This window comes from Meles meles, chromosome 9 (assembly GCF_922984935.1).
Source record: "Meles meles chromosome 9, mMelMel3.1 paternal haplotype, whole genome shotgun sequence".
Taxonomy (NCBI): Eukaryota; Metazoa; Chordata; class Mammalia; order Carnivora; family Mustelidae; genus Meles; species Meles meles.
The window spans coordinates 68,267,474-68,291,681 of NC_060074.1; the positions used below are offsets into that span (position 1 = coordinate 68,267,474).

At 37.8% G+C, this 24,208-nt stretch overlaps 1 protein-coding gene across 3 annotated transcripts in view; it reads right to left on the minus strand.

Annotated features, from left to right (window-relative positions):
• METTL8 (methyltransferase 8, methylcytidine) overlaps positions 1-24,208 on the minus strand; it is an 84,143-nt gene that overhangs the window by 24,410 nt on the left and 35,525 nt on the right. For 2 of the 3 annotated variants that reach the window (XR_006820276.1, XM_046018896.1), the window contains exons 3-4: positions 23,176-23,330; positions 3,633-3,724 (exon numbers count right to left, since the gene is read on the minus strand). Coding sequence is in view for 2 of the 3 variants with exons in the window: in XM_046018896.1 (XP_045874852.1) it covers positions 3,633-3,724; positions 23,176-23,330 (247 nt within the window). In the remaining variant the exon portion in view is untranslated. The remainder of the gene's footprint in view (positions 1-3,632; positions 3,725-23,175; positions 23,331-24,208) is intronic. The other variant, XM_046018897.1, reaches the window with a different exon arrangement.

A 24,208-nucleotide genomic window follows, 5' to 3' on the forward strand; every position in this document is an offset into this window, starting at 1 on the left:
CATCTTTAGTTCTGTGTCTCCAAGGCAGCTAGGAAACTTGCTTCAAAAGTGACTGGACATGCTAATAAGCAAACCAAATGCTTCAAAGCAGGATCATCAGTCCTCTCCAGCCTGCTTCTCCTGCTTCTGTAGAGAGAGGCCAGTCACCACCTTTCTATTTCAGTCACACTATGGTTCTGTGGGAACTGTCGTTTTCCTTTACTGCGGTTTCCAAGGCTCTAAAATAACCTTCTCATTAGCTTCACTCAAGTTCATTGTTAACATAAATAGGCCAAAATAGGCAGCCTCATACAGTACAGAGCACTTTAGAGGAACATTATCAGCACTGCTCATCTATTTATGTCCTAAACAAATATTCAAGAGAGCATGAAAAAATCCTTGGTTTTTCATATCAGGAAATATACTGGAGATAGTTCTTAACTTCCTGGAAATGGGGGCGCCTGGGTGGCTCAGTGGGTTAAGCCACTGCCTTCGGCTCAGGTCATGATCTCAGGGTCCTGGGATCGAGTCCCGCATCGGGCTCTCTGCTCAGCAGCGAGCCTGCTTCCCTCTCTCTCTCTCTGCCTGCCTCTCTGTCTACTTGTGATCTCTCTCTGTCAAATAAATAAATAAAATCTTAAAAAAAAAACAAAACTTCCTGGAAATGAATTAAGATGACTGATAACTTTTAATTCTGTTTAGGCCTGACGCTTTCTGTCACATCCAGGTGGCCACTAGCAGAAGCTTGAGTAATGTGGAAAATATGTCTGTGCAGCTGCTGGCAAAGAAGCAAAATTATACTTCCTCAGAAACAGTGTGACAGAGTTCCTGCAAAGGAATGCAATGTTGGCTGATTTGTAAGCAGAACAGCCACTGGTATGCACCCTCCAATCCTGTGCCAACACTCCCTGGCCATATCCCACTCTGGAACTGCACTGCAGGAGCTCATAAAAATAGAATGGTTCCATTGTGGCTCAGGTGCTTTTCTTTCCTGTCCACCCTCCAGGACACATTCATGCTTAGGATGAGGAAGGAGAACTAGCTCTAATGAAAAGCAAACAATGCTAGAGGAGAAAGTAAGTCATTGATGGTAGCAGAGGATAAGATAGGGCAGAAGTGCCCCCTTTGCTACCTAAGAGCTGTCCCTTTAGCTCAGTGTCCACAGCTACCTCTGCTTGCAAACCTTAGCCACAACCATAGACTGAAGTCACTAGGGTAATAGTTAACTATCAGTGAGATAAGTGATTTGCACTATGCTGGGCTTGCACAGAAGATTTCAAACATCTTTCCCAGGGGCGTTAAAGAACACAGGAACAATCTGGAAACAAAATTCTATTGCAGGGGTTGGCAAACTTTTCTGTAAATGGCCAGATAGTGAGTGGTCTTTGTGGGCTATGTATGGTCTGTGAATCACTACTCGACTGTGTAGATAGAGCTCAAAAGCAGCCACAGACAATATGTACACAAATGAGTATGTCTGTGTTCCAAAGAAACTTCATAAAAACAGGCAGTTGGCTGGATTTGGCTCCTGGCCATAGTTTTTGGACACTCGCTCTATCTAGTAGGTAGACTGATACTGCTACAAGAGTGATGAAGAAATTTATGAGGACCAGAACCAAGCTGTTCTGGTAAAACTAACCTAGGGTATTAGAAGCAGAATAATACTTGTTCTTCGTGGGGTCAGAGGGGTTGGGGGAAGTACTGTTGTTGGGACAGAAAATGAGGAAGTTTCTGGGTTAATAGTAATATTCTATTTCTTGATGTGGATGTTGGGAAAATTTATCGAGTTTTGTGACAATTTATTTAGGAGTTGTGAAAATTTCTCTGTGTTTGGTACTTCAGTAATTTTTTTTTTTTTAAGATTTATTTATTTGACAGATAGAGATTACAAGTAGGCAGAGAGGCAGGCAGAGAGAGAGAGGAGGAAGCAGGCTCCCAGCCAAGCAGAGAGCCCGATGCGGGGCTCGATCCCAGGACCCTGGGATCATGACCTGAGCTGAAGGCAGAGGCTTTAACCCGCTGAGCCAACCAGGCGCCCCTTTCTTTTTTTTTAAAGAAAAAAAAAAACCAATCTGTTTTAAGGAAGAAATCATTTTAAGAGAAACACGGTAGAAAAGCTTATCTCAAGAGTATACATGTTGGGGGTGCCTGGGTGGCTCAATGGTTAAGCCTCTGCCTTCCACTCAGGTCATGATCCCAGGGTCCTAGGATCGAGCCCTGCATCGGGCTCTCTGTTCAGCAGGGAGCCTGCCTCCCCCCGCCCCCACCTGCCTCTCTGCCTACTTCTGATCTCTGTCTGTCAAATAAATAGATAAAATCTTAAAAAAAAAAAAAAAAAGAGTGTACATGTTGGTCAAAGTGTACCTGGATTCCTAGCTATGGCAGCGAGAAGGACACAGACCAAATTTTTTTTATTGTGCTTTAAAAGAAAAAATGTGGTAAAAAACACATAACATAAAATTTGCCATCTTAACCATTTTTTAGTGTACAGTCCAGTAGTGTTAAGTATATTCACTTTTTTGTGAAACAGATGTCCAGAACTTTTTCATCTTGCAAATCTGAAACTATCTGCTAAACAACAACTGTGTTTCCTCCTCCCCGCAGCCCCTGGTAACCACCATTCTACTTTCTGTTTCTATGAATTTGACTACTTTAGATACCTCATATAAGTAGAATTGTATGGTTTTTTCCTTGTTTGTGACTGGCTTATTTCATTTAGCATAATATTCTCAAGGTTCATCCATGTTGTGACAGGATTTTCTTCCTCTTCAAGGCTAATACTCCATTTTGCATATATGCCATATTTTGTTTATCCATTTATTGTGAAAGGATATCTGGGTTGCTTCTACCTTTTGCCTATTGTGACTAGTGTTGCTATGAACATGTGTGTGAATACATCTTTAAGACCCTGTTTTCAATCCTTTTGGCTCTATATCCAGAGGTGGGATTGCTAGATCATATGGTAGCTCCATTTTTAATTTTCTGAGGCACTTCCATACTGTTTTCCATAGAGGTTACATCATCTTACAAGTTTACCAAGTCCGCAGTGCCAAAGGGTTCATTTCTCTACATCTTACCAAAGCTTGTGTGTGTGTGTGTGTGTTTGTGTGTGTGTGTGTGTGTGTGTGTGTGATAGTAGCATTAGCCCATTTTTTCAGAAGCCAGCTTTGAAGGTTGGCAAGGTCTTACCTCAATTAAACCCAGAGTATCAAAAGGCCTTTACGAAAAGTACTTTGAATCCTTATGAAACTTGAGGTTTATCCTAAAGGGTCACAACATTTTGATATGACTTAACCATTTTTGCTCAAAGTTTCTGAATTTGTTAAACACTCCTTACAACACACAACAGCAGACTAAAAGATGTATAGCAAGAGGAAAATTTTTAAGTTTCCTTGTGTGTATCTCCCAAAAAAAGGTAATACCATGATTACCAACAAAGCAACTAAAGAGTCATCTGTAACTTATTTCACTAACCTTGGTCCCACTACACTAGAATAATGGAATTCTCCAAATGGAGCAAGTGGATTGGCATAGGTAGAAGCAAAGAATACTCCAAAGTAATGACACAATTAGGAAGAGAACGTGTGAACTGAATCATTGGAAGGCCGAACAGAAGAACCAAGCTCCAGGAGCTACAATATGTAGTTGCCTACCTTGTTCTTCCAGAAGGACTCGCACAGCTGAGTTTTCCTCTACTTTTTTCCCAGCTTCTGCTTCTTCTTCTTCAGACCATTGCATGTGATCCCTATCAAAAAATGAAAAGGTTGTAAAACTTGCTTCATAACTGAAGGCAGAAAAAGTGAGACAAGGGATACATCTTTCTTTCTAGAATAATCAAAGACAAATGATACAGACTAATTCCATGTTGAATGACTATACTTTGTGTCAGATGTTTCTTCTGATAGTGCTGGTACAACCCTAGAACTCCTACAGATCTTCTGTTAAAATGTGACTGGGTTGTAAGCCCAGCCACCTTTTGGAAATGATTGCTGAAGCCATGTCCCAGGAGCACTATGGTGTGTGATTATTTGGGTGCTAGTATGATTTGCTGTATTTTACTCTCAGGCTATATTTATTTGCCTTTTGTTCATTTATGAATACATCATTCTTTTTAATAGTTTTAAAATCTCCTTTTACAATATTTATATTCTAATACTTCACTATCATAGAGATGAAAGTTTAAAATTTTGTACTTACCCTCATTTTTTTTATTATGTTCAGTTAGCTAACATATAGTACATCATTAGTTTTTGATGTAGTGTTCAATGATTCATATAATGCCTAGTGCTCATTACAACACGTGCCCTCTTTAATACCCATCACCCAGTTACCCCATTCCCACATCCCTTTCCCTCTGAAATCCTCAGTTTGTTTCCTGGAGTCTAGGGTCTTTCATGGTTTGCCTCCCTCTCTGATTTCTTCCCATTCAGTTTTCCCTCCCTTCTCCTATTGTTCTCTGTGCTATTCCATATGTTCCACATATAAGTGAAACCATATGTAATTGTCCTTCTCTGCTTGACTTACTTCACTTAGCATAATCCCTTCCAGTGCAAATGGTGAGTATTCATCCTTTCTGATGGCTGAGTAATATTCCATTGTATATATGAACCACATCATCTTTATTCATTTCATCTGTTGAAGGACATCTCAGCTCCTTCCACAGTTTGGCTATTATGGACATTGCTGCTATGAACATTGGGATGCATGTGTCCCTTCTTTTCTCTACATCTGTATCTTTGGGATAAATCCCTAGTAGTGCAATTGCTGGGTTGTAGGGTAGCTCTTTTGTTGTTGTTGTTTTTTAATTGGGGTATCTCTATTTTTAATGTCTTTCCATACTGTTTTCCAGAGTGACAGTACAGCTTGCATTCCCACCAACAATGTAAGAGGGTTCCCCTTTCTCCACATCCTTGCCAACATTTGTTGTTTCCTGTCTTGTTCATTTTTGCCATTCTAACTGGGATAAGGTGGTATCTCACTGTGGTTTTGATTTGTATTTCCCTGATGGCTAGAGATGCTGAACATTTTTTCATGTGTCTGTAAGCCATTTGTATGTCTTTGGAGAAGTGTCTGCTCATGTCTTCTGCCCACTTATTGGACTGGATTATTTTTTTGGTATCCTCAGTTTTTTAAGTAACTTTAGATTTTTCTTACTGGTCATCTTAATTTCTATAAATGGATTCTTTAACATTTAAATGATAGAATAGTTGATATAGTATATAAGAAGGTCAACTTTCCAAGATCTGGCACTTTCCGTAAGTATTTTCAGTTTCAGAATTTATACTTCCTATGCGAGAAGATATTATTTCCTGCTGCTAAAATGTCTTCAAGCAACATCTTTATACAAAAAAGGTGGGGTTTTGGGGGCTTTGTTTTTACAAAATTTGTATTTCCTTTTTTGCAATAGGTAAGGTTATAAATGAGTGATATAATTTTCTGGAATAAACTATTTTTCTAAACAACAAAGAAGCCACATATCCAAAATTCAAGCTCCACATTGCCTATTGATAACTGTAAGAAAAATCTCTCCCATTGTTATCTTCATATATTTGTAGCTATCTCACTGATGAAAAAAGGGTGAAATATCATATTCTTGACATGCATCATAATGGTAGCTAACAAACATTAATTGAGCACTTAGGATGATCATAATTGTTATAATGATAATCACTACTATTATTTATTTTGTTGCTAGGCATTGTGCTTACCATATGACACACATGTATGTCTTACTTAATCCTTTCAAAAACCCTATGGGGGGTTATAATCATGCTCATTTTCATAAGAGGAAACAGAAATTTAGTAACTTACTCAAGGTCATATAGCTATTAAGTGACAAGAACCAGAATTCAAACCCAGGTTTGTTTCACTTCAAAGTCCATCTTCTTGACCAGCAGTCTATTACTGTCTACTAAGACAGTGGGGGATCCTGAGAGATTTAAGGCTTAATCCCTGGTCATAATGGGTTTTACATGATCAAGATGCAGGCAGATTAACAATGTAATGATAATACACTAATATTATCAATGATAACATGCAAATGATAACACAATATAGCCTATTTGATTAGTGTCTAATGTATGCAAACATAGCCAATTAATGTTAGCTTGGGGCAGACAGGAAGGCTTGAGAGGGAGGTAAGTTTGGCCTCACCTTAGGGAGAAAAGAGGTGGGCAATTTGTATGTTTCATTATGAAGCTGACAGCTGGGTAATGGTTGGATTTCAAAGGATCTTAAGTGTCAACAGTTTAGTAATGTATGAGATAAAATGAAGTGGGGAGGGGCTGGTGGAAGGGAGACCAAAGAGAAGCCTATTGCAGTGGTCTAGGAGTAAGGAGTCCCAGGACTAAGGTGGTGGCGACGGCAAACAGAAAGGCAGAACAGAGGGGGAGCCACTGTGACAAAAATTGTATCTGTTACCTGGAGATTAACTAGCTACAGGGAGAAAGAAGAATAGAGTTAAGAACAATTCTAAGGTCTTAAAATGGATTTCAAGGAGTGTGTGTGTGTGTGTGTGTGTGTGTGTGTGTGGTGGATAACCAAGACAGAATAAGGAGTTGCTCTGGGTGGAATGATGATAAGCTTCATACTATTTTAAGGCATGTTTATGCAATCAGGATATCAGAGGGTGTATTCCAGTGGCACTGCTTTCTTTTAAGAAGGATCAAAATTGGGGCGCCTGGGTGGCTCTGTGGGTTAAAGCCTTCTGCCTTCGGCTCAGGTCATGATCTCAGGGTCCTGGGATAGAGCCCTGTTTCTATCAGTTTCCCTGCTTAGTAGGGAGTCTGCTTCTCCTCTGTGTCTCCCTGCCTCTGCTCATGCCCTCTCTCTCTCAAATAAATAAACTCTTGGGGTGCCTGTGTGGCTCAGTGGGTTAAATCTCTGCCTTCGGCTCAGGTCATGATCTCAGGGTCCTGGAATTGAGCCCCACATCGGGCTCTCTGCTCCGCAGGGAGCCTGCTTCCTCCTCTCTCTCTCTCTACCTGGCTCTCTGCCTACTTGTGATCTGTGTCTGTCAAATAAATAAATAAAATCTTTAAAAAAAAAAACTCTTAAAAACACACACAGATCTTTGTTTTGACTTATTTTAAGATATGTGAGCAATCACATATGTAACTTGGAGCTAGCAATTATATTTTATACTTTGTATATAGGAATACATAGAGTATTATTAAATGATAGTTATGGTATTAAAGGCAACAAGTAGTTTATTGAAAAAATAGGATTTCTAAGGCTGGGTGCAAGTTTCTCATCTATAAATTTCTACAGCATATAAGAAAGAAAATAGAACAATCCATTTCCCTGTAAAAAGAAAAATCAAGCTTTGAGACAATAAGAGAATATACGGTGTTTAGCTTTAAGCATTTGTTTTAAACTGTTAGTTTAACTTGCTTCTTCCTGAGTATTTAATAGATTTAGTTATTTCTTAAATTGCTGTAACTTCCTTACACTGTTCTTTATATTACTTCATTTTCTTAACTGCTAAGTGAGGGGAATATTATACCCTAAGCCCCCGAAGAACAGATTTTCCACTGTATAGTTACAGAATCCCCACAGAAACCTATAAAACGTTCCTACTGTATTTATGGGGACTTCCTTCAGACCTGCTGCTTTATGGCATTTCTTTATATTAGAAGAGTCTGATTCACATATACAAAAACCCAACAGACAGCAATAAGAATCATTTGCGTTTGTAAGTAATAAATACAATTTCAAAAGAATTTAAGCACAGAGACAAATAACCAACAGAAATAATCAGGTATTTAACAACCATTGCCATTACCACCAAGGAAGAAAATGGTTCATACTGTTTGACCTATGAGTTGTGCTTCTGGGAAATTATTTTAATGAAGTAACTCAAAAGAACAGAGAATTTCTGTATAGAAAAGTACCTATAAAATGATATTCACTAGAATACCAAATATAATAGCAAAAGTTTGGAAGCAATTTCAGTGATACGGTAATGAAAACATTATGGTAACTTAAAGGAATATTATGCAGAGACTTAAAATGATAATAGGAAGTTTATGTGGCAACATGGAAAAGTGTTTATGAGGTTAAAACAGCAGATCCCAAAATTGTATATGTATTATAATCACAACTAAATAAAATTATAGAGACACTGGGTGAAATAAAAACAAGTATGTTAGAATAGTAGAATTAAAAGGTAATAGTCTTAAAATTTCCTTAATATTATAAAGCTGCTTCAATCAAAGGTAATTTTTTTTGGTGGGTGGGGAGGGGACAGAGGGAGAGGGAGAGAATCTTAAGCAGGTTTTCCACCCAGAGTGGAGCCCAATGCAGGGCTTGATTTCACAACCCTGAGATCATGACCTAAGCCAAATCAAGAGTCAGATGCTTCATCAACTGAATCACCCAAGAACCCCTCAACTAGAGGTAACTTAAAAATATACCTAGTTACAAAAAAACTATATGTTTAAGATATATAACAATGGTCAATAAAATTTTTATGTCATCTTTTTTTTTTTTTTTTAAAGATTTTACTTATTTTCTGGGGCACCTAGGTGGCTCAGTGGGTTAAAGCCTCTGCCTTCGGCTCAGGTCATGATCCCAGGGTCCTGGGATCGAGCCCCAAATTGGGGTCTCTGCTTAGCAGGGAGCCTGCTTCCTCCCCGCTCTCTCTGCCTGCCTCTCTGCCTACTTGTGATCTCTGTCTGTCAAATAAATAAATAAAATCTTTAAAAAATTTTAAAATTTATTTTAGAGAGAGAGAGTGCGCGAGTGAGAGAGAGCATGAGAGAGGAGAAGATCAGAGGGAGAAGCAGACTCCCCGCAGAGCTGGGAGCCCAATGTGGGACTTAATCCCAGCACTCCAGGATCATGACCTGAGCCAAAGGCAGTGGCTTAACCAACTGAGCCACCCAGGCACCCTTATGTCATCCTTCTTTTTTTTTTTTTTTTTTATATTTTATTTATTTGACAGACAGAGACCACAAGTAGGCAGAGAGGCAGGCAGAGAGAGAGGAGGAGGAAGCAGGCTCCCTGCTGAGCAGAGAGCCCAATGCGGGGGCTCGATCCCAGGACCCCGGGATCATGACCTGAGCTGAAGGCAGAGGCTTTAACCCACTGAGCCACCCAGGCGCCCCTATGTCATCGTTCTTAATGGAAAATCCAGCAATACTTACAATAAAAAAGAAGATATGTTTTCTTAAAAAAAAAAAGAGAGAGGGGCGCCTGGGTGGCTCAGTGGTTTAAGCCTCCGCCTTCGGCTCAGGTCATGATCTCAGGGTCCTGGGATCGAGCCCCGCATCGGGTTCTCTGCTCAGTGGGGAGCCTACTTCTCCCTCTCTCTCTGCCTGCCTCTCTGCCTACTTATGACTTCTCTCTCTGTCAAATAAATAAATAAAATATTTAAAAAAAAAGAGAGAGAGAATTGAGCAGAAAATTCAAACCATACTTAATATTTTTTCTGAAAACATGAATTTGAGAAAAAGAAATCTAAAGAAAAATAAAAATAAAGAAAAAGAAAAAGATAGGATTTTTGAGTAAGAAATTTTTATAACATGGCTGATAGAATTTATCTTGTCCTTTTGCAGTAGTTGTCTTATGACCTCAGCTTGTGAATGTGCATATATATTTCCTATTCCTTGTATATATAAAGTATAACTCAATGATGATTCCTTGCTTTCACAGTTGATTGCAGTAACAGTCTAAATAATTTTGCATCTGGTTTAGTTTGGAAAAGTTAAAACACACACACACACCCCAATTGTTTAGCTTGGGTATTACCATTTTTGAGGATCGTACCTACCAGAAATTCTGCCAAATGTACCACTTACTATTGTAATTTTTAATAATCACATATAGACTGAAGTGCTCAATCCAAGCTATGTGGATAGAATGTTTTTCTGTCTTTGTCATCTACTGTGTATATATGAGTATCACTATAAAACAAAACTTAAAGACAAATTTAAAGACAAACTTAACAAATTTCAGGTCACTCGTGAATTAAAAATAAAATATTCTTGGGGATGACTGGGTGGCGCAGTTGGTTGGCTGGTTTCGGCTCAGGTTGTACTCTCAGGGTAGTGAGATTGAGCCCTGCTTCAGGCTCTATGCTCAGCATGGAATCTGCTTGGGACTCTCTCCCTCTCCTTTTGCCCCTCACTCATGTTCTCTCTCTCTTCCTCTCTAAAAAATAAATCGTTGGGGCACCTGGCTGGCTCAGTCAGTTAAGCATCTGCCTTCGGCTCAGGTCATGATCCCAGAGTCCTGGGATCAAGCCTGGCATGGGGTTCCCTGCTCAGCAGGAAGCCTGCTTCTCCCTCTCTTTCTGCCTGCTGTTCCCCTGCTTGTGCTCTCTCTCTCACCATGAAATACATAAATAAAATCTTTAAAAAAATTTTTTTTAAATCTTTAAAAAATTATAACTACGTAAAAGAAAGAAAAGAAAGAATTAGTTTCAGCTTAAAATTATTTCAATAATCCTTAATTCCATAGAAAAACCATATTTATTACACAGTTACAATTACAATAATAATGGAAAAATTTAAAGACAAAAAGTTTTACCTTTCATTTAAATATCCTAACAGACTAACCGTCCTTAATTTTTCAAGTTCCTTTCCTGTATGTGTGTACACACATATACACCAACATTTTTCTATATAGCTATAAAATCTTCATAATTATGACTTAGAACTGCTGAACAGGACTTACAATTTTGGCTATGATAGAGTATGGGTTTACCATCCTACCAAAAACAATGATAAAACGAAATAATATGTGAAGGAATTGTTTTTAGACGCTGGATTACACTTCTGACAGTGCAGGACTGTGATCCTTTAAAGAAGAGAAACACAAAAGGTCAGTCACCACATTCATCATGGTTTTCTGTCAGGATTATGTTCTAGACTACAGGGCAGAGGTAGAGCCCAAGCAAAGAGTGGCTGTCTTACTGAGTGGCACTTTTGTGAGTTGAGAAGGCAGAGATCAGGGTTCAGAGTTCCTGAGGTGTGAAACCTTATGCATTAGAATACTGAAGAAAAGGGGGCTGGACAGAGGTGCAGGCTCCTAAAGTCCGCAGGAGAGTTCTCCTAAGGCTTAACTAGTGCTGGCTATTCACCAACAAGACAGACTCTACAGGTCCTGATGGACAGAGAGGATTCTGGGAGTGAAGGTAGCAAAAAGAGAACTGACTGGACATAGGCAGTGCAGGACTTGGAAGATACTGGAATTCTGGCTAAGCCACAGTGGAGAAGACTCTCTGAACACCTCCATTATTCAGTTAAGACCCCAGATATGCCATACTATAGGAATAGAGGAAAGAGGAAAGCGGAAATAGGAAAGAGGAAATAGGAAATAGGAAAGAGCAACTGTAGACAAACTCTAGCTATTCAGACTTGGGTGTCTGGTATATCTCAAAAGTAAGTAAAATGAGGGGTGCCTGGGTGGCTCAGTGGGTTAGGTGTCCAACTCTTGATTTTGGCTCAGTTAATGATCTCAGAGTCGTGGGATTAAGCCCTGCATGAGGTTCTGCACTAGGTATGGAGCCTGCTTAAGATTCTTTCTCTCCCTCTCACTCTGCCCCTCTTGTTCCTCTCTCTCTCAAAAAAAAAAAGTAAATGAAATGAGCCTACACTTTAAGGAAAATAAATGACAATTTTTGCTGCCAAAGGTAAATTTTGTATTTTAAAGCAAAAATTAGAATTTTGAAAAGTTATGCCCACCACCATGAATTGACAGCTTCCCAATACGTAAGAGATTTTCCTGATGAGAAAAGTGGTAATATTACAAAAACGATTTTTAAATACTGTAAATAAAATGTGTCAACATTCAAAAGATTTACATAAAAGAGGGAATCAAACTCTTCCAAACTATCAATGCAAAATGAACATTTTTAAATGATGCAGAGGTAAAATATCCAATCAAAGTGCAAGATATATAAATGAAATATAATTGATATGATTTCACATTCCATATTGGAACTAAGAAACTACTGCTGCTGAGATGTAGTGTAATATCAGGAAATATACCTACAATTATCTTAAAATGCTATTAAAAAACTCCCTTACTAAGGGCACCTGGGTGGCTCAGTGGGTTAAGCCTCTGCCTTCAGCTCAGGTCATGGTGTCAGGGTCCTGGGATATAGCTCTGCATCAGGCTCTCTGCTGAGCAGGGAGCCTGCTTCCCTGTCCCCACCTACTTGTGATCTTTCTCTGTCAAATAAATAAATAAAATCTTAAAAACAAACAAACAAACAACAACAACAACCAAAACAAAACTCCTTTACCAGCGCATATCTGTGTGTGGCCAAATTTTCTTCATATAATTCAATCTAAACAACATATCACAACAGATGGAAGGAAGAAACAGATATTTGAATTTAACTTTTTCCATTAAGCCAGACATTAAAGATGGGGCACCTGGGTGGCTCAGTTAGGTGGCTGCCTTTGGCTCAGGTCCATTATTGCAGGGTCCTGGGAACCAAGCCCCACATCGGAGCCTGAGAAGCAGAGAGCCTACATCTCCCTCTCCGTCTGCCCCTTCCCCACACTGTGCTCTCTCGCTTGCTCTCTCTCCCTCTCTCAAATAAATAAAATCTTTAAAAAAAAAAGTCAGACATTAAAGAGACTTGCAATTATTTCAAACAATGGCACTATGGGGCACCTGGGTGGTTCAGTTATTAAGGACCTGCCTTCACCTCAGATCATGATCCCAGAGTCAAGGGACTGAGCCCTGCCCTGGGCTCCCTGTTCAGCGGGGAGCCCAATTCTTGCTTGCTCTCTGCCTGTTGTTCCCCCTGCTTGTGCTCTTTCTTCCTCTCTTTTGAAATAAATAAAATCTTAAAAAAAAAAAAAAAAAAAGCCATTCTTTTTGGGAAACAGATATTTTCGTTAAAATATATAATTTACATGAGATGTAATGGATAATTGTTGTTTTAAAAGGAATTAAATATTTTTAATGTCTCAGTTTTGATTTCTAATATGGGAAAAATCAATAAATACAATTTAGATAAATAAAAGTTTTTTCAGATCCTCAAAGAGTTGAGTGAAAGGGTTCTGAGACCACAATTTTGAAAATATTTTTCTAGAATAACATGTAAAAATAATGTAAAGATGTATAGCTAAAAAGCTAGTAGAGAAAATAACAGAACAAATGAGACAAATAAAAAATATAAAGATAACCAGGTTATATTAATTTACAATGCTAATCAGTATTGAGTGTTATCTGAAATTTCTCTCTTTTTCTTTTACCTTTCTATTTAGAGAGAAGGAGAAAGAGAACAGGGGAACGGTGGGGGGTGGGGAAGAATATTAGTTCGATGCTTAACTGACTGAGCCACCTAGGCCCTCCCTCTCTTTTTCTTTTTTTATATTATTTTGATAGATATAAAAAGGTAACTTATTGTTTAATTTGTACTCCTTTTACTGTTGTCTATTTCTGCATGTGTTTAATGTACTTCCTTCTGGATCAACTTTCTATGTCTACTGTCCATTTATCCACATAGCAACAGGCTTAAATGCTTTTCTAACAATGTAACAAATATTCTATATGTTAACTTTGATATAGCGTGGTGAAAAATCATTTACATTTTGTGTCTCTCAATTTTTCTATCAGTAAAACAACAATTCTCAAAATGGTATATAATTAAGTGCTTTGAAATTATAATTATCCTAGTTCTTCAAATCTAAGATACCATTATTTTCTGTACCAGTAAGAAAGGAAAAAAACACTCCAATTACAATTTTAAGATGTATCACGATTTCAGATATGTTAATTGTGATACAAATTTGAGTCTCGGATGACATACAGTTATTATAGGTATATCAGCTAATAATTTAATTTCAATTAAATCTTTTCTACTATCGACATTAACTTAAACTAATGACTCCTGGCTATCCACTTCTCTTTTCAGCTATAATAAATATTTCCATTGATTATTTTTGTTAGTATATCAGTTTCTTACTTAGGAATGAAAGACTTATAAAGGACACACAGAAAGAAACAATGGCTTCCCATTTCTGTATATAAGAATAGAGATCCTAGCTGCTGGAAGAAACCAATACCCATTTCTCTCATTAAACATTTATTGAGAACCTATATCTTTCAGGCACTGAGCTGTGAATTGGAGACATTAAGATGAAGAAGATTTGGTAGAACTCAAAACTGTTAATGAGATGAGGAGTTGTAATCAGTTATTAAAGAATAAAGAATTTATCAGGTAGACAGTGAGTTGAGAAAAGGTACATGGAGGGCATTCTTTAAAAAAAAATTCAAACACTACTAATGCATATAAAATATAAAGTTTAGTCCCTACTTTCTCTCATGCTCTTGCCCATTCCTAAGATAAACACTTATCAAGATGATGTGGACATTTTCAAACTTTTCTCCATGCATATAAAAACAAAGATTTGTATACACATGTAGCATGTGTACAAGAATTCCTTAAAAATAAGGCATACTAAAGATAGTTTGCTGCAACTTGCTCTTTTGGTTTAATGACATGTTATGGCCATCTCTTAATATCAATATACACGGATCTCTCTTATTTTTATTAACTGTACATTATTTTCAAATGTATGCATGTAACCATATTTTTCATGGTTTTATTGAGGTATAAATGACATACAGTAAACTGGACATATTTAAAGTACACAATTTGGTAAGTTCTGACATATGTAGACACTCATGAAACCATCATCACAACCAAGATAATGAATATATCCATCACCCTCAAAACTTTCTGCGTATACCTTTGTAATTCCTCCTTTCTAGTCCCCCCCCTTTTTTTAAGATATTATTTATTTATTTGACAGAGAGAGAAAGTACAAGCAGGCAGAGGAGCAAGCAGAGGGAGAAGCAGCAGCAGGGAGGGAGCCCTATGTGGGGCTCAATCCGAGGACTCTGGGATCATGACCTGAGCCAAAGGCAGATACTTAACGACTGAGCCACCCAGGCACCCTCCAGTCTCTCCTTTCTTATCACTACCCCCCAACTCCACTGACAACCACTGACCTGCTTCCTGTCTCTATTTTTAGTTTGCATTATCTAATATAGTACTAAGAGTGTAACATATACTCTTTATTTTTAATTTCTTTCACTCAGCATATTTTAAAATTCATCCATATTGTTGTATTTATCAATAGCTCACTTCTTTGTATTACTGAGTAGTATTCCGTAATATAGATAGTCCATTTACTTGTTCATGGGCATTTGGGTTGTTTCCAAATTTGGCTATTAAAAATAAAGTTGCTATAAATAATCATGTATAAATATTTGTATGGACATATGTTTTCTTTTCTCTTGGGTAAATATCCAGGAACAGAATGGCTGAATCATATTACATGCTTATGTTTAATTTTTTTAAGAAACTGCCAAGCTGTTTTCCAACATGGTTATACCATTTTACATTCCCATCAGTAGCGTATGAAAGTTCCAGTTCTTCTACCTCCTCTCCAACACTCAGTACAGTATTTTGCATTTTAGCTATTCTAAATAAGTTTGTAGTAGTATTTCACTGTGACTTTAATTTGCACTTCCCTCATGACTAATGATGTTGATTATCCTTTCATGTGCTTATTACCTGTGTATCTTCTTTGGTGACGTCTGTTCAAGTACTTTGCCCATTTTTACTGGGCTGTTGGTTTACTAAATTTTGAGAGCTTTTTAGATATTCTCAAGAGTTTTATATTAACAATAAAAATGAGCAAATTATTGATACATGCAACAACATGGATAAATCTCAAAATAATTACACTTAGTGAAAGAGGCCAGAGGAAAAAAAGAGAATACATATTGTGATTCCCTCTATACAAAATATTGGAAAATGCAAACTAATCTATAATGCATGCTATGTTCTTTCTCCCTCCTTCCTTCTTTCCTTTTGTTTTTCTGCGGATAAATTTTCTTGACACGCAACTTTTCTCAGAGACCTGTTTATCTTTCAGTGTAAACTCTAATTTGAAGGCTCAGTATTATGTATTTTCGTCACTTTCCTATATTCTTTTTTTTTTTTTTAAAGATTTTATTTATTTGAGAGAGAGAGAGCACAAGAGATGGGAGGGGCAGAGGAACAAACAGACTTCTCATTGAGTGGAAGCCCCACGCAGGCCCATCCCGGGGCTCTGAGATCTTGACCTGACCCAACGTCAGACACATAACTGACAGAGCTACCCAGGCGCCCCTCCACTCTCCTATAATCTGAGGGTGGAAGAGAAAGGAAGATTCCACGGGGTAGTGGACAACCTTTATAAAGACCTTTATAAAGGTCTGAATCTGCTCTTTTCCTCTTCCCACTTCCCTTCTTTCCTTCCTTTCTCTCTCTCTCTCTCTCTCTCTCCTTTTTTTAAAGAATCATTTAAGTTGGGGACACCTGGGTGGCTCAGAGGGTTAAAGCCTCTGCCTTTAGCTCTGGTCTTGGTCTCAGGGTCCTGGGATCGAGCCCCACATCGGGAGTCTCTGCTCAGCAGGGAGCCTGCTTCCCCCCCTCCCCACCATCTGCCTCTCTGCCTACTTGTGATCTTTCTCTCTGTGTCAAATAAATAAAATCTTAAAAAAAAAAAAAGATTCATTAAGTCCTATGTTTGGTTTCACTTATCTAGTTAAGATGTGTCCTACTCCTATTCCTTAGGCTTGAGATAGTTCTCTCAATTCAGCAAGAACATTAGAAAATGGGGAACCTCAGGACTTTTCTTGCTCTGCTGAGACCTTAAATTCTGCTGCCACAGGCAAGCCATTTATTTTCAAGGGTTCATAGCTCCCAACAGGTTCTTTCTCAACCTTTGCCTAGGCTGCTAATGAGTATTAGTAATGATATGTCGGCTGACCCCCTTTTCCTGGTACTGCTTCTGAGAGATGAAGATGAGGTTAGGGGAGCCACTCTGAGCCACACATGAATCTACAATTTCTTGCCTTGATAGTAATTTTCCATGTTTATGGACTTTTGTGGTTGCTGTTGGTATAGTTCTTGCTTGTTTTTACTACTTCTCATTCCTTTTCTTGGAGAAGGAACACTTTGTCTTTCAGATTCATCCCATCTTCTGTATCTGGAGGATTCAGGCTTCTTAGTAAAATGAGCTGGAGTTCCTTTGGAGCAGTAATCATTTCCTCTCTTAAGTCCTCCATGGAATTTAACCTAGTGATGGGTATATGTCAATATACAAAACATGCTGGAGATAAAAGATACCACTTCATGTTCAATTATGGTTAGTTCTAAGTATCCTGAACAACAGAGAGTGATTAGTTTTCCTAAAATAGTTCTTTTGTCACATCACTTATCCACTTTCCAAATAAGAAACCTCTCTTTCAATTGGGCTGGTCCATGTGCTTGCTTTGGAATATATCTCGTGTATTCTCAAATGCTCATGCTACCACTTGTCTAGAACAGTCTTCACTATTCAAATACTCCTCATCCTTTAGATTCCAGGTTAAATCCCACACTCTATGAAGTTTTACTAACTTTTCTTACAACCTCATCTCAGAAATCTTTTCCTGTTCTAAAGCTCATTCCTATGTTCTTCACCTCCTTCACTGTATGACCTTGCATACTCTATACTATTTATTTATTCATTGGTATATATTTCAATTCTCCATCTAATAATAACAAGAACACTTATTTCAGTGAACACGTACTATGACTAAGAGTCCTAAACATTTATTGCCTTTAATACTCATAATACCCATGAAGGAACTTGCTCAAGTTCACATAGCTGGAAAGGGACAGAGTCAGGATCTATATTCACATTATTTGGATTCTGAAGCCCATATTTAGCCATTATATTAACTCTTGGTTTAGCCGTACACTTCTAGTAAATATTCATTCACTCATTCAAATATACTTATTGGGTGGGTATTATATGGGGAATGTGCTATGAAACAGATATAAACTACTGACTCTCAAGGATCATACAATCCAATAATGACAATAAAACAGATACATAATAAGTAACTTAAGTACATGTTGGAAATGATAATATATGATAACTAATTCTTATGTGTTGCTTATTTACTATGTGCATACATTTTATATTATATATATTAATTTAATCATTACAGTAACGCTTTGAGGTAGATAATACTATTATTATCCCATTTTAAAGATGTAGAAACCAGGACACTTGGGTGGCTCAGTTGGTTGAGCATCTGCCATCGGCTCAGGTCATGACCCCAGGCTCCTGGGATCAAGTCCTGCATCAGGTTCCTTGCTCAGCAAGGAGTCTGCTTCTCTCTCTGCCTGCTTCTCCTCCAGTTTTGTGCTCTCTCTGATAAATAAAATAAATCTTTCAAAAAATAAATAAATAAAAATAAAGATGTAGAAACCAAGGGACAGATTAACTTCCCAACTAGTCAGACAACCAGTCAGTCTGTGCTCTCAACATCCAGACTACTACTCATGACAAATGTTATAACAGAGACAGATAAAGAAATTACTTATTAACTGTATTCAAGAACTATATATGAAACAAGATAAGAGGAATCACATAATACTATATAAGGAAAATTCAGATAATACATATATAAGGAAAATTCAGACCATATAATAAGAAAGATATCTTGGTAACTAAACTCTATTGGAATTCTGTAAACTAATATTTAAATGGGTTATATAATAGGAGGTTATGCTGCAGCATACAAGTCCTATCTTGGATCTATAGAGAATGGTTTAGCTCAGTATTTTTTAAACTATAGGTCACGATCCTTTTAGTAAGTCATGAAGTCAATTTCATTAATCTAACCAATTCTTAAAATGAGAAAGAAACAGAAATGGAGTAGAAAAGAACAAATGGAAACTATTAGTGCATGTCTCACATGGTAAAACCGTAAAAGAAGCTTTTGTTCCTGTTTCATATATGTGCATACGTTATGTGTACATGTACTGGTCCATGATATAAACTGTACTTCTTACTGTGGCTCATGCTAAAATGCTTGAAAGCCACTGGCCTAGCTGATTCGGTCATACAATTATATGTGTTTATTACTTCCTTATAAATTTCAGAGATCTTCTGAAAAATTACTAAACACTTAAACCAAGAACAGTGTGAAATAAGGAATGATTTTTCCAAGTAACTAGAATTTGCTCGAAATAGTTAGAACCCTGCCCACCCCACTCCCCCCCAAATTAAAAACTTTGCAAAGTATAATCAAAAGACTTAAAGCAGAATGTAGAATGTTTTGGTCACTGTGGAAAACAGCTTGGCAATCCCTCAAAAAGTTAACACAGATTTATCATATGACCCTGAAATTCCACTCCCAGGTATATACCTCAAAGAACTGAAAACAAGGACTCAAACAAGTACATGAACATGCATGTTCACAGCAGCTCTATTTACAAGAGCCAAAAGGTGGAAATAGCCCAAATGTTCATCAGTGGATAAATGGATAAACCAGTTGTGGTATATACATACAATGGGATACTATTCAGTCATAAAAAGAAATGAAGCAGTGACACATGCCACAATGTGGATGAACCTCCAAGACATTACGCTAAGTGAAGAAGCCACACACAAAAGATCACATATTGTATGATCCCTTTTACATGAAATATCCGGACGAGGTGAATCCATGGAGCTAGAACACAGACTGGTGATTGCCAGGGGCTGGGGAAAGGGAGTATGAAGATAAACCACTTAATGGGTAAAGAACTTTACGTGGGATTGACAGAAATGTTTTGGAACAAGAGAGAGGTGCTAGTTGCATAAAATCATGAATGTAATTAATGCCACTGAACTGTTCGCTTTAAAAGTTACTTTTATGCTATGTGAAATTCACTTTGCTAAATTATTAAAAAATAAGACTACAGGGAGATGTAAATACTGGTAACACAAATATACAGAATCTGGAGGCAACTCTTTCTCAAGATATTAGAAACTGAATAAAAAATGGGTATCTTAATTTTTTCCTCAAAAACATTTTTTATTAAAAAGAGGGTCATATATAAATAGTACTAACTAAACTAGAGGCTAAACGGAAAAATAAGTTGTAGACATTTCTACATCTCTGAGAGAAAACTGACAGGTACAGTAGTTTTCTAGAAACATCTTTTTAAAATCAAAATTCAACAAGAGAGGAAACATTACTATTAAATACAAAGGAGAAAATAAGGGTCAGAACTTTTGGACAGAACTCTGGACTTGAAGGAAGGGAAAAGTCAACCAGTCTTCTGGTTTTCAGTTTAACTTACAAATCTTCTTTTTAAAGAAAAACAAACAAGACCCCCAAAACCCCCTAAAAAACAAAAACTAAAACAACACAACAATAGGTGCCTAAGGAGATGATAGGAGGCAAATACTCTCCTCTTCGTTTGGAGGAAATTATTTTATTATTATGGTATGAATCTGCTTCTGGAGAGGGTCCACTACAAGTATCCTGGCACAGGCTGTATACCCTTTAAGGGGGTATGCTGTGGAGGAGTATAGCTATTGAGACTAGATCAAGGTTTTTCAAACTTTGATCAACAGAACCCAAATATCCTTGAAGCTGCTACACTGAGGGGGTGAGGGGAGATATGGGAGGTGGAGCTGTTGATGCCCCAGGCCTCTATACATGCTTCATTAAGATCCCAATCCACAATATTGGGATTCCACGTTAGGACTTCACTTGGAAAAAAATTCTACTGCTAAAGAAAAGTTTGAAAACCACTGGACTGAATCAAAGAGTCCTAAACTTGACGGCTCAACAGAATTACTAAAAGAGCTTTTTCAAATTACGAATTCCTAGGCCATACCTCTAGCCCAAGGGACTCTTGTGCAGCATCCCAAAGCTAGCCCACAGTGCTTGAGGGGCATTGACCCAGAGGACCCTTGCTTCCCTCAGAGCCTATGACAAAACAGAACTTAAATGGATAGGCAGGAACCTTAAACAAAAAAGTTGGTGGTAGCAGATAGAAAAAGAGAACACAGACAGCTAACTCACTAGACTCTAATGAAGAATAAAAAATTGGTAGACGAATAGCTTGTCTAGGACCAGAAGTTCCTGCGGAGGTTTAACTGCCTAGCAATGATCTCACAACCAACCTACTGTTAACTGTCCATACTGGTGATGGCAGGCAAAGTAGTTTAATTCAGGAACTGTCTGAGAAAGTACAATGTCAGCCACAGATGTAATTTAAGATTTTCTAGTATCCATGTTTAAAAATGCTAAAAGAAATGAAATTTTAATAACATATTTTAATTCAGTATTTCCAAAATAATATCAACATGCAAGTCAGTATAAAAAATGTTAATGATATATTTTACCTTTTCTTTTTGTACTGTTTTTTTCCTTCAGCTAAGACAGAAGAGATGATTTATCGTACATGTGTTATATTCAGCCACAAATGAAAACAGAATTAGTCTTTAAAGTCACAGGTCCAGGACAAAAGACCAAAAGGGTATGTTTTGGTATAAGCAAGATGGGTCTCTCAAAAGAGGTCCTTGAGATCAGATGGTGATGGATGTTCTAGAAAGTAGATATGCAGTTCAACAATTTGTACCAGTGTCCCTGGCTTTGGCTTTCCTTATTTCTGCTCCTGTGGCTTCCATGGGTGCACAGGCTAGTGGTTTACTTGAACCTCTGCCTCACCTTTCTTCTTTTACAGTTCGGTCTGCACATTTGCTTCTTCCTCCACTTGGCTCTCATGATACAGAGGTTTCCAAGAAGATGGGGCTAAGTCTTTAAAATGTTACACCATATCTCAATTCAGACTACTCAGGTTTCAAGTGCTTAATAACCACCTCTGGCTAGTGGCAACATATCGTATAATGTGGGACTAATTAATAAGTTTCTATTAGTCACCGAGGATCAAAACTTTATAGCCAAATATTTTGTTTTCCTTTACTCTACAAAAGCATCAAGTTCTATTCATTCTTCCTTCAAAATCTCTCTCATTGGCACTTCTCTGCTTCTAGTTCTACCTGTTGATCTGTCTAGTTAGCATAATGTTAACCAAATACATACGCAGTACTTAATAGCCCATGTATAATGTCATGTCTCTTCAGGGGCTTCTGTAATGTCTTCCACTTCAGCAGTGAATTCAAGAATTCATGCACTCTTGCCCCCCACCCCCGACTCCCATAACTGGCCTATATCATTCCAATACTTTATCATTTATAAATCTCCTAGGACAGTCTTTATTTTAGGCAATATCCTGTTCACGGTCTTCTGCATATGCCTCATACATCTTTATCTCTACATTTTATGACTTTCTACCCACCAAGAATGCCCTTATTCCAGCCTTAACTATCGAAGTCATTACTTCACAAATATTTGTGTGTCAGGCACTGTACTGTGTACTATATTCTGTATTACAGAATAATTTATTCTGATCTCAATTTCTCCACTTAAAGAAGTCTTCCTTTACATATCATTATATGTCAATAAAGTGGAAACTGAAAAAAGAAAAAAAAGAAATCCTCCTATGTCAAAACAGAAGTGTTTTTGCACAGTTGAGTTGTTCTTATAAGACAAACACTGTATATGCCTTATAAGAACACATTGGTCCCTTACAATTTGCTGCCCTGTATTGCTAATTATCCATTTTTCCTATAATTGTCTACCTTTCCAAATAGAGGACAGATTTCCTGAAAGCACGGAGTAGGGTCAAACCAGTGTGTTTCCCTTGGTCTCAGTAAGCGCAGGTGTGCAGGTACAGAATACACATTTGCTGATGGACAAGTACTTGTAAAGGTGGAAGGGCCTGCAGGGCAGGAGGAGGGCTCTACCTAGAAAAGAGCCTCGCTTCCCACAATATTCTAGCAAATCAGGACCAGAGGTGAGCAGGGAGGGTCTGCAAGAACCCCAAAGCTGAGGAAAGCACTTGGGAAGTGTCATTTTATCAATTCTATTTGCAAAGAAATTCAGAATTGGCAACAGTTAAGTTAGGATCTGTTACCCTGCCTTTCAGACCTCAACAACACTGATCAAGTTTAAAAATCTTTTCTTGGCTTTAAGTGAAAATACACCACTGCTGGGGAGCCCGGGTGGCTCAATAGATTAAGTATCTGTGTTTGGCTCAGGTCTTGATCCCAGGACCCTGGGATGGAGCCCCACATCAAGCTTCCTGCTCAGCAAGGAGTCTGCTTCTCCTCCCTCTGCCCCTTCCCACACTCGTGCTTTCTATCTCTCTCTCACTCTCTCTCGGTAAAACCAATAAATAAAATCTTAAAAAAAAAAAAGAAAAGAAAGAAAATATACCAATGTTTTATCTATCTATCTATCTATCTATCTATCTATAACGTCAGATGTCAAAAGATAACTCACCACATGTTGTGTTCAAAAACTTTGGCTGGGTCAGTTAAAATCCTTGATCCCAGAGGGACCACTGGGTGATTACCACTTTGGTATCTATGTGCCACCTTTTTTATCCTTAGACAGGAAACAGAATTTCTCCAAATCACATTCATCGTAATCAGTACCTGGGAAGTTACAAATGATTAATTAGTCAGTATGCATTATACAGTGTATTATTTATCTAATAGACAAAAAATGGTCCAAAAGGCTTACAACCTGAGAAAAGACATGAAAACTAAACATTTTTAAATGAAAAGTGGGCATGATAGCTTCTGTCCTAAAGTATTTTCAGGCCAAGAGAAGGAAAAAGAATATTTAGAGTGTGTACCATTGGTTGACATTCTTCAAAAGTCACAGCCTTGGCCAGCTTTGCTTTGTTTGGTATTTGTTCATTTGATTTTTAGCACACAGCCAAAGCATGTCAGCCTAGAATCTGAATTTTGTGTCTTAAAAGTTTAATTTAAGTGATTTTATTATTTTGGCTTGGGGATCCTAAGGGAACATATTTCTTGGGAATATTTTATGACCACTAGACCAAAAGCCCAAGTACAGTAGTAGCAGAATAAGAAAACAAACCTATTAAATCTTCTCTGAGCTGAGCTGAATAGTATGAAATTTAGTCAAATAATAAGTAAATACTGAAGATATGATCCCAGCAATTTTTTTAAAAGATTTTATTTATTTATTTGACAGAGAGAGATATCAAGAGAGGGAACACAAACCAGGGGAGAGCAAGAGGGAGAAGCAGGCTTCTTGCTGAGCAGGGAGCCCGAGGAGGGGCTCTATCCCAGGACCCTGGGATCATGACCTGAGCCAAAGGCAGACGCTTAATGACTGAGCCTCCCAGGCACCCCTACTCCCAGTGATTCTTAATTCTAACAACCCTGTATACATATATTTTTAAGAATAGTTAGTAATACATTTGTAAGAATAGATTTCCTGTACAAAAAAATATACACTCCTAGCTCAAGAAGAGAATCATCAATTGGCAAGTCAAGTCCAT